The following is a 12,019-nucleotide window of genomic DNA, read 5'->3' as shown; positions in this document are numbered from 1 at the left end:
GCCAATGAACAGGTAAACTGTTCTTTGTAAAGCCCTCAAGAGCTCTTGGGTTTTTCGCTCTGTATACTAACAGTGGCTTCAATTTTAAATCACCTGATGCATTACCTCCTAGTAAAAATGTCAATTGGTCTTTTGACACTTTATACCCAGCTTGTTTTTTTCTTCTCTGCTAGAAATGTGCGCAATGGTATTCTTTTCCAGAAGCCAGTCTCGTCAGCGTTAAAAATTTGATCATCTGTGTAGCCTTCCTTCTCAATAAGCTCCTTCAATTCATTGGGAAATAATTCTGCAGTTTAAGTGTCAGCACTTGCGCTTTCACCTTGGATTCTTACGTTATGGGGTCCCATACGCTTTTTGAAATTGCTATAAAAGTTTCACTGGTTGTACCTCCTTCATTTTCGCTTTCATTTTTTTATTTTGTCATATAGACTTGTTTTTGCCTGGATTATCATTTGACTTAAAGGAATCTTTTTCTGATTACAATCTTCAATCCAGATCATTAGAAGGCATTCCATATTTTCCATCGTAGAAGATCGATTTCTCGTGATCACTTTTGACATATAAGAAGCGGTGCTCATTCGATGTTGTTTAGTCTTTTCTTTGCTCTGAATAATTGTTCACCCAGATGACTCATTCATTGAATTCTCATGTGCTATTTTAGTGAACGAAGCGCCATTCTCGTGACTTTTATAATTTCAAGTTTCTTCTCTAATATCAGCCACTTGCGTTTTTTTGTTACTCCAACAGTGTCTTCTTTGTTTTGTCTCTTTTCACTCATACTTAAATAATAAAAAAATATTAAATACTAATATTAACGTAAATGATAAAATGCTGCGGGGAAAGAACATATCTACGTGAAAGCCAATCGAATAACTACCACATAAACGTGGCTCTCATTTATGGAGTAGTTATTCGATTATTCTCGTTTATGTAGTAATAAAAACCGCGTTAGACCAAAATCCGTGTTGTTCAAAACCGCGCTATACAAGGTATTCCTGTACTTTGTAAGTAAATGAGTTTAAAGAGAAATGCAAAGGCATTATGTAAATAATGATTAGCATGGAGCTCCCATGATGAGGCTTTTGACTTTATGAAAGTTCATGTGGTAATAAAATATGCACTTGTTAAAAACAGAGAAAATAAATGGAACTGCTCATAAGAAAGTCAGACTGTTTTGAACTTTATTATTATTCTTTTTTTTTGGGTGGGAGAATGATATAAGACTTTTGGACAGTATAAATCCTGCAGAATTGGAAATTAACTGTCAGCACACTTTTCTGATTGGATATGTATTCAGTGTGGATTACATATCCAATATCCAAGCTACACTGGCACCAAAAACTCAACTGACACATTTTTTTTCAAGCAACTATCACTTTATATACTGGAACTACTTGCATCTTTAACATTTCATTCTTTCATATTTATTTTCAAGAAAATACATCTTTGTGTTTAAAGATATAACAAGATATACCTAACAGTCATACCACATAAGATGAACCTCAGAGGTGGGTAACAAAAAAAAAATCAATATACTTATTAATGTATCCAAAGCATAAGATACATAAGCGCATGTCCTCCATTTTCATTTAACACATAAATGAAATGTAAGAGCAGTAACTATCCAATTACTTTCTGGTTGTACAATAAACTGGTTAGGGCCCCAACTATATTTTTCAGTACTGGAACTACGTGCACATCTAAACTTTCGAGTAAACACTGCAGTCATTTGGAACTGTACTCCTTTTTTAGCATAGACTGTCCTCAAATTGGCCTTCTTTGAGTTAGTCTCACATCTCACATCTGTAGTATCCGAGGTAGAAAGAGATTTTATATAAACTTCTGTGTTCTCATAAGTACTGCCTTCATCTTTTACCTCTACAATTAAAAATGGCTCCACAAGTATTATGCAATCACCCAGGATTTCTACTGTAAAATACATCTTATTATCAATGCATGGAGAAAGATTCAATTCAGCAAAGACTGGTAGTTTTGCAGTTTCTAATGTATTACTTTCATTATCAACTATTTCAAGGATGCAGAATACGTAAGAACAATATTCTCTTTTTGAATTACTCTTACTGCCAATCAACGGAAGGGACTTGAATGTTGAGTCGCTCTTAATACTGCTGCATATCAATGGGCCAATTTCATCAAATGTGAACAATTTTGTTTCTGCAACCTCAGCAAGTTCCTTTGTAGACATTACAGAAAATCTTAATAATTGAAAAATGGACCACAAGAGAGTTCGTAAGTTATTTTTAGTTTGTGCCTCTTCTTTCTTAGAAAGATGGTTGATACCCCATTTATGAACAGCATTAAACAGAGAATATTCTGACTTAACTGATAAAGAAATCCTGTCCATTATCATCTCAACAGTGTCTTTTTGGCAATCCAAGAAATCAGATGAGGTGATAATAGTCTCTGTGTGCCTATCAATTATATCCAGACATCTGTACATTATAAGATGTAGATCCATACGTTTGGCAAATTCGTAAACTTTGCACACACATCCATTGTCAGCAGTTGTATGCTCTAACAAGAACTCTTCACTTTTCTCTTTAAGGAATGGTATTTGATACTTGTCTGCAACATAAAACACCTCCATTGCTATATCTATTGAAGGTATTGCAACTTCATCTGTATACAGGTACCTGAAAATATATCAATATCTATGAATTACAGGTATCAATACAAGAACATCAAACTATAAGAAAGGTTGATAAATTTTTTTCAGCAAAAGGTTTAATATTTATTTATATGAATCTCGGCAATGAAAGGTTGCAATTATTGGTAGATTTGGTGCTCAGATGGGCCAAGGATTTGATAATCCAGTTGCCTGCTCTAGAAACTAATGTGACATTTTTTAAGCCACTTCAGACCTCCAATGAGTAGCTGGATGGTGGCGGGTGACAAAAATAATGTACCACTCAATAAAATAACTGTTAAATTAAATAGTATTTTGAAGGAAATCAAATTCAGCATTTTCAATTACTTCAAAAAGTGCAAGTAATCTTCTCTTAAATATGTGCATGCATTCATATCAAGTTTCAAATGAAACTGTAAAACACCAAATTTGAAAAGAAACTGTGAAAGCCAATATTTAAAAAAAATAACATATTCCTACAGTGACTTCATATCAGTACTTTACAGGTACATATGATGTGCATTATGAACTCAAGCATGACTTAAAATACTATTTATAACATCAAGGATTATTTAGGTACATATTCAGTATATTTTGATCAATTATTCATTCAATGATATTTTAAGAAAATGCACTTGTTTTCAAGAAATTTTCCTAAATCTAGTGTCACTGAATAGTGTTAATTAATATGTATAAATATCCCAAAGGGATGCTTAAGGGTCAAAGCTGTATAACTGAGAGGAGACCTCCACATAGCCTTTAAAGGAATGCGGAGAACCGACCAGGGCTTCTGACCTAATGTCCAATCCTCACCTTCTCGTGGTGCACCCTATTGGGTATCTATCTGGATACTGAACAAACGAGGATGGGCTGGCAATTTGGGATTTAGCCGACCAAATTGTATTCCTATTGGTTAAACCAAAATACAAAATGATGGTACAACATGACAAAATTTCATGCCGGCTGGGGCGTCGCCCGGTTAAGCAAGCCCCCGTTATTTTTGCCAGGGAACCAGGCGAACATCGAAAAGTCAGCTACTGGAACAAATCTGAAAACACACCCCAACTCAACATCACCAGAGTTAAAGATCAGTACTATCAACAAAAGAAGCCTGAATGGCAAAGAAATGGAGCTAGCTGAGGAATTAGATAAGTACCAGATCGACTATATAAATAATAGGGGTGACTGAAACAAAAAAGACAAAAACTGGTGAGATCTTTCTGAGCAATAAACACAAAATGTTATATTCAGGCAATGACAATCAAGGAAAAGAAGGAGTAGCCATAGTAACATAAAATACGAGGCTCATCTTCTTGAATGGCAGGCAGTATCAAGTAGAGTGATTTGGGCAAATTTCAGAATGGGGAACTGGACAATGAGACTTATTTGTGCCTATAGTCCCACAGAAGGTTCTACCAAGGTAGAAGTGGAGGAATTTTTTGAGGCTCTAGAGAAAGCTGCTGACACAATGTAAAAGGAAAAGTTGGTCCTTGTTGGGGATCTAAATAGCAGAGTAGGAAGTGATTGTCAGACATACAAAAATGTTTGGAGAAAAATTTGGAAAAAAGAGCATAGCTAATAATAATGGCAAATACCTGTTGGATTTCTGCTCAGGACATGGACTGGTTATTACTAACACACCATGTTCCAACATAAAAATATGCACAAATGGAGAGAGGGGGGAAGTAATAAGAAAAGCCTCACTGACTATGTTATTGTTGATAGTGATGTTTTCTCCCTGGTGCAGGACACCACAGTGTACAGAGGATTTGAAATTGGAAGTGATCACTATTTAGTGTTGAGCAGGAAAAAATTGAATTTCATATTGAAAAGAATAACATGTAAGAAAGTTTTAAAGCGAATAAAAGTTGAACAGCTCTCAGATGTGAACTGTAGACTAAAATACACAAAGATTATTGAAGAAAAAATGAAAGAGTATGAGAACAGGAACCAAACCTTGGAGATTCAGTGGCAAGCCTTGAAGAAAACCATGATTGATTCATCTAGAGAGGCCGGTGAAGTTGTCTGCAAGGATAGAAAAATTAGAACTCCATGGTGGACACAGGAAGTTAAAGAGGCAGTGAAGGAAAAGAAGAAAGCATATCAAAAGTTCCTGGCAAATAAGTCAGCTTGTGCTCTTAGAGAATACAGAGACAAATGTAAGAAAGCTAAACAGTGTGTAAAACTAGCTAAACAAAAGTCATGGGAGGACTTTGGCAAGAACATAGAAAATAAATATCAAGAAGGTGGCAAAATATTCTGGAGGTTGTTGAAGAAGCTTAGGAATGGAGGAAAGAGTGCTGTAAAAGGGAGTTAGAGATGATAAAGGTGAAAAGAAAACAGGAGAAAAAGGTATCTTTGAAGTATGGAGTAATTACTTTGAAAATTTGCTAAATGAAACAAGCAGTGATGACAGCACAGTGATAAAAAAACACTGACCAGGCATGCAGTCAGGAATACATATCCATACTTGAAGTAGAAAAAGCCATCAAAGGCTTGAAATGTGGAAAGGCAGCAGGGGTACATGATATTCGACCAGAAATGCTGAAGTATGGTGGTATAAAAGTCTTACAGTGGCTGCACTGCATAGTTCAGAATGCGTGGACAGAGGGACGAATTCCCGACGACTGGAGTAGAGCTCTCATAGTACCTATATATAAAAAGGTAAATAACACTGAATGTGAGAATTACAGAGGTATATCCCTATTGAGTGTTCCTGGCAAGACATATGCAAGTATACTTGAGAAACGGTTGAGAAGAATTGTGGAAGAAAAGCTTGGTGAAGAACAAGCTGGATTCAGGTCAAATAGAGGCTGTCAGGATCAGATCATCACTTTAAGACAAATAGTCGAGAAAGCATGGGAATATAACAAAGATCTGTATTTAAGTTTTGTCGATTTGGAAAAGGCATATGACAAGGTGCCTAGAGAGAAGCTATTCAATATGCTACAGTTATATGGTGTCAATGGGGCATTATATCAAGCAATACTTAGTCTTTATTTGAGTTGTAAATCAGCAGTTAGAAATGAAGGAAGTACAGGAAGATGGTTTAATGTAAAATCTGGTGTGAGACAAGGATGTACATTATCCCCTCTGTTATTCATTATCTATATGGATCACATTATGAAGGAAAGTGGTATTAAACATGATATCAAAATTGGAGATGTTAACGTCAGCTCTTTGCTTTATGCGGACGATGTTATACTTCTAAGTAAATCCACTACAAGTCTGCAAGATTCTCTGACTAAATTGAATAGCTGTTGTAAAAGATATGATATGAAGGTCAGCATTAAAAAGACAAAGACAATGAAAATAGGTAGAATTGTTGAAAATGTCAACTGTGTTGTGAACGGGGAACCTGTGGAACAAGTAAAACATTTCAGCTACTTAGGCACGATTTTTAGTGAAGAAGGTAAATTAAATATGGAAATAGACAACAGAATCAACAAAGCTGGCATGGTAGGAAGTCAATTGAATAAATTCATATGGAATAAGAGAGAAATTAGTCGGAACACTAAATTAGCTGTATACAAGACAGTGTTCAAACCAGTTTTAACTTATGGATCTGAGAGCTGGGTCAGAAGTAAAACACTTGACCAAAGACTAGAGACCACAGATATGAGTCCTGAGAAAGATTATAGGAGTGAACAGATGGCATCAATGGCAATATCATATTAAAAACGAGAATATTAGAAAAGAACTTGACATTGTCAGCATCCAGGAATGCGTTAGCAGAGCTAATCTCAGGTGGTATGGTCACTTAAATAGAATGGGAGAGAGGAAAGATTAGCAAAACAAGTGTTCTCTGCCAGGTTGGCAGGAAAATGACCCAGAGGAAGACCAAGATATAGGTGGATTGATACGGTACAAAGTGCCTTAGACGATAGAAATATAAGATCTGGTAATGTCGGAGCTTGACAAGTAACAGACTGATCAGGAGGAAAATTGTAGATAGGAAGTTAGTAATAATGTAAATTTTTCATGTAGTACTATCGTATCCTGTACACCCCTTGAGGGTACATGGCAGGAATTTGATGATGATGATGAAATATCCCAAAACAAAATAATAATAAGAAAGACTAATATTTTAGAGACTAAAACCATGTTCAGTAATTTATCTGCAACACATTAATAAAAGATACATTAAAAATCTGTCTGCTTTTTCTTACTGATGTATGCTAATTGCATCCTATTGATAAGAGCATCCTACTGTTATGTGAAGTCAGAAAATCACACCGACTCATTACACCAAAAGAATTAAAAGAACTCAGGGCTTTCAAATTCTGCAATGAAAATTCCACTTTTAAAATGAAATGGAATGTTGTAAACATAAAAATATATTTAATGAATTGTTTAAATGTGGAAGATATTTAAAATAATTATAGTACTTTTTTTAATAAAACGACATAAACAATTCTCTAATTCCACACTATTAATCACCTGTTTACTAAACTTCATAACTGTAAATGGATTTAATGAGGAATGTAAAATTCCTATTTTAAAAGATGCCTTTTCTGAGTACTATTTTTCATTAACATTAATCTCATAGACTGATTTTAATGAATACCATATCACTTCAAACTTCTGCAGGATTTATTATTATTATGTGACACCTCCAGGGAGTTCAAGGACTTATTGAGGGAGAGCTCCTACTCTACAGCTCTACGTTTCCACCGCTCAGTCCGCCGACTACAGTACTGCAACTACACCAATGCCATTAACTGCCAACTACCACTAGTATTTTCACAGAAAATCACAAAAATCCATACCCATAGCGGGATTCGAACCCGCAGCTTTTAGGCTGGAGAGCAGATACGCTAACCACTCGGCCAACCAGGCTGGTGACTTGTTTCAAATTAAACACAGTAACTGTGACATTTCTGTTGTAAATCACATAATTTGAAATGATATATAATCTGTGGTTGTGGAAGGCAAGCAAGTTAGGCCATACTCTACAACTATTCACTCCATAGTCCTGTTTATTGGGAAGTCAACAAATCATAGTATAAAAGATTTTGGTGATAGATGCTGTCATTCACGGTGAGATCACTGACTTGATGATCAAAGATCTAAGGTATCTTAAAAAAAGTAGACGTGGGGTTTTAAAGCAGGTTTAATGGATTATATAACTCTCAGCTCACTCCTGGTACTAAAACATACCCTAGGTTTACAACTTTGAGATCCATATAAAAGTAATAATAATATTTAGGAAAAAGCAATAGGGGTTGCTAAAGATCAAAAAGGATAGTAACTAAGAGAAGACTTCCACATAGCCTTTTAACTAATGCAGAGAACCTTAGTTGGTTCTGATCTATTGAATCCACACCTTTTCATAGTGCATCCTGTTAACAGCTGTCTACTGAATAATTAAGGATGGACTGGCAATTTGGAATTACAGTACATGTACAGGGTTCATGGACAATTCGTCGTGAGGAAAATTCATCGTGCAAACTATTGATTGCTGAAAAAATTCGATGAAAAGGTTACTCGCTAGAAAACTGAAATGAATTGCATTGATACAGATATATAAAAAGTAAAGGCAGTGCAAGATAAATTTCACAAAATATAATTTTATGACGTATCCATGTATTAGTCCGCATGTTTAGCTGAGTGGCTGGTTGCTTCACAACCATATGCCTAGGAAAGGAGTGTCCTAGGTTCGATTCCCTTTGCTGAGACATGAGGAGTGTAGGATCCTTCTCAGACATAGCCAAGTTTGTTGATCTTGGGCGAGGACTGCAAGATTTTTCTCAGCAGTTTATGTGGGGTTTTTCCTCCTGCAAGCAAGCAAGCAAGCAAACCGGTCCTGAGAAGGTAACACTTCTACAGAAATAAGGTACACTGGGAGGCATAGGGTCAACCACCTTATCCTCGTATAATGGTTGCAGTTATAATTTTGTAAATATTAATATTTATAACGGTATATATATTAACAGAAATATTTATACCGTTTTAAGACAAAACAGAAATTAGGAAACTCACCAATCAATAAAATATTACTTTCACTGAATAAGAATAAAAAATATTATGCAAATCTAAATAAATAATACATAGATCTATCCCTCTTTTTACCTTTACAGTGTCGAGGGTTTCAATTCCTTATAACCGCAACCATTATACATGGCAAACCTTTTTACCCAGGGGTGTCAAACATCTTTTTTTTTAAATATTGACGTTGTTGATGTGCCACTTGCATACGTGCATTATAAATTTAACTACATAATCATAGAATGGTGACTTATATTAGGCTATTTATTTAATAGGACATTGATATAAAATCTATGAATTCATATTATACAATTAATTTAATAAAGTGAAATTACAAACTTACATTACATTTAATGACTTTTCTGTTGCTGAGTACTGGTAGAAAGTTGCTTTATAGAAGGGCTATAGTGTGTACATTTTAATGCTACACAGGCAGCGCTCAAATCATTGCTCAATCTATTTCTCCCTTTCGATTTGATATTATTTAAGGCAGAAAATAGAGTTTCACAAGAGTATGTAGAAGTTTTTATAATATGATATGACTATGCAGAAATTTTAATGATTAAGAAAGAAAACAAACTTAAAACACTTGTTGTTTATAGGCTAGTTACAAAATAAAATAGAAATAAGCTAACTACAGAATAAAATAGACTAACTATAAAACATGATTTTTTCAATGAACCGAAACCTACCTTCGCCTTAACTGAGAGCGATCTCACATGATTTATCACAGTTTTTTCATCAGAATATCAATGTCTTTCAACATCCAAGGTGTGTCACCTGAAACCTTCAAGTGTGTCAGTGCTGACACGCATGTCATAGGTTCGCCATCACTGGTCTATGCCTTACAGTGTATCCTATGTCTGTAGAAGCGTTATGTTCTCAAGGCTGGTTTGCCTGCTTGTGGGAGGAAAAATCCCATATAAACTGGGGAGAAAACCCTGCAGTCCTCGCCCAAGACCGGCTAACTTGGCTATGTCTGAGAGAGAGATCCTAAGCTCCTCATGTCAGCGATGGAAATCGAACCCAGGACACTCCTTTCCCAGGCATATGGTTTTGAAGCAACCAGCCACTCGGCTAACCATGCAGACTAATACATAGATACATATAATAAAATTATATTTTTGAAATTCATCTTGTACTGCATTTACTTTTCACATATCGGTATCAATGCAATATCATTTCAATTTTCTACCAAATAACATTTTCAGCGAATTTTTTCAGCGATCAATAGTTTGCGCGATGAATTGTCCAAACACACACATGTACAGTGTTGTTGGCAAACATGAAATCGGGTATTGAATGATAAGACTTATTTGTGCCTATGATCTTGCAGAAAAGTCTAATAAAGATGTGAAGGAATCTGAGTCATTAGAGAAGAAAGCTAAAAAAAAAGTCCTTTTTAGAAATTTAAAAGAGAAGGAAATGAATACTAGACATTATAAACACTATAAATCCCAAATCCACCCAACCTCAGAATACGGCTTTCACATCTAGAGTGGTGCACCAAAAACATCCTTCAGAATGTTAGATTGTATCCAGAAGGGAGCCCTTTACTTAATGGAAGACCCTCTCTGTCTCTATCCAATTATTATCCCATAAATACTCTGTTTCTGGATTATATCTTTTTTGTAGATACTCCCAAATCCTGCTCTAATGAAGTGATAACCACTATTCCTCCAATTCATTCTAATCATGTACAAATATAAGCAGCTGTAGTCAACATTCTGGTAATGATCAGTTCCAGACTGACTAAACCAAGTTATCAACCTCTTCCTTTAGTTCATATAAAACTATGCTTTGGAAGTCTTTCCCAACTACTTTCTGCAAATGCAAGAACACAACCTTCACTGATATAAAAAATTAAAAAAAAATCATTCTCATCAGAACTACCATACCAGCATTATAACTTTCCTAAAGTATGCAGTGCAGCTTGACACAGAATTAAGTTTTTTTCCAAAGTTTGTTATTATGCTGGGATCTAACATTGGAATCCATTTTTTTTTTTCAGACAATTTCAGACAAACATATTTTGTGTGTGTTAGGGACCATGAGATGGCAGCACTTCTCAGCTGTTTCTACACACCAAATGCTGTTTATAATTAGTGATAGTCTTATAATAAATTCAGTTTAATCCTTTATCCAAGTGTAAGCAACAAAGTTTGCACCTGAAATATCTTTAGGACTGAGGCAACTCGTGGTAAAGGTGGACTAAGCTCTCCTCACTCCTTGCAGACATGTATAATGCTATGCATTAAGGGAAGAGCCACTAGCTAGACTGGTTTCGACCTTTATTGAGATCTTGTCAGTGGGAGCCAGATCAAGAGGTGGTAATACTAAAGTCGAAGCAATGGAGAAGTCATATTTACCTATATGGATTGCCAAAAGGTGTCTCACCTTATTATTATATTATTCTGGATTAGAGAAAGATGCTGGAAGTTTTTTTCACTTGGTTAGACAGGTGGGACACCTTTTGGCAACTCATATAGGTAAATATGACTTCTCCATTGCTTCCACCTTAGTATCACCACCTCTGGGACTGGCTCCAACTGATGAGATCTCAATAAAGGTCGAAACCAGTCTGGATAGTGGCCCTTCCCTTAATACATAGCATTATACATGTCTGCAAGGAGATGTGCCTTGCATTATGGGAGATACTAAGAAAGGAGTGATGAGAGCTTGGTCCACCTTTACCACGAGTTGCCTCAGTCCTGAAGATACTTCAGGTGCAAACTCTGTTCGCTTACACTTGGATAAAGGATTAAACTAAATTTATTATAGTCTAACCAAGTGGGAAAAAAACTTCCAACATCTTTCTCTAAATCCAGAGTAATTTAATAATAAGGTGAGACAACTTTTGGCAACTCATATAGGTAAATGTGACTTCTCCATTGATTCCACCTTAGTATCACCACCACCTCTGGGTCTGGCTCCCACCGAAGAGACCTCAATAAAGGTCGAAACCGGTCTGGGTAGTGGCCCTTCCCTTAATGCATAACATTATAGATGTCTGCAAGGAGAGGTGTTTTGCATTATGGGAGATACTAAGACAAGGCGCGATGAGAGCTTGGTCCACTTTTACCACGAGTTGCTGTAAAATCTACTACTGTCTGCACCATTGTAAACGTATGTTATTTTTCTTATATGTTTAATATTTTTTCTTTTACTCTTCTATCTTTATTCTATTCCTAATTCTTTATAGCTTTGCTCTAATGTGCTTTTTCTCTCTTATCCTTTCTCATTTACTCTACTGCGTACTATGATTATCCACCTTCCATATTTACTAGTCGAATGCCTATGAATACTGGAAATTAATTTGTCAGACTGCACCACCAATATATCAATTAATTGGAATAAGACTAAATAAAACTTCCAGTATATTTC

General features: G+C 35.6%; 1 protein-coding gene across 1 annotated transcript in view; it reads right to left on the bottom strand.

Annotated features, from left to right (window-relative positions):
• Positions 1-1,164: 1,164 nt before the first annotated feature.
• LOC150106043 (BTB/POZ domain-containing protein 6-like) overlaps positions 1,165-12,019 on the bottom strand; it is a 43,854-nt gene continuing 32,999 nt past the window's right edge. The window contains exon 3 of the mRNA XM_090393785.1: positions 1,165-2,654. Within this exon, the coding sequence (XP_090249911.1) occupies positions 1,586-2,654 (1,069 nt within the window). The 3' untranslated portion in view covers positions 1,165-1,585. The remainder of the gene's footprint in view (positions 2,655-12,019) is intronic.

Source organism: Typopeltis vanoorti, chromosome 6, assembly GCF_054136105.1.
Source record: "Typopeltis vanoorti isolate ZY-2024b chromosome 6, IOZ_Tvanoo_1.0, whole genome shotgun sequence".
Taxonomy (NCBI): domain Eukaryota; kingdom Metazoa; phylum Arthropoda; class Arachnida; order Uropygi; family Thelyphonidae; genus Typopeltis; species Typopeltis vanoorti.
Note: the sequence above shows the minus strand (reverse complement) of the source record. Positions and strands in the feature narration are given on the sequence as shown.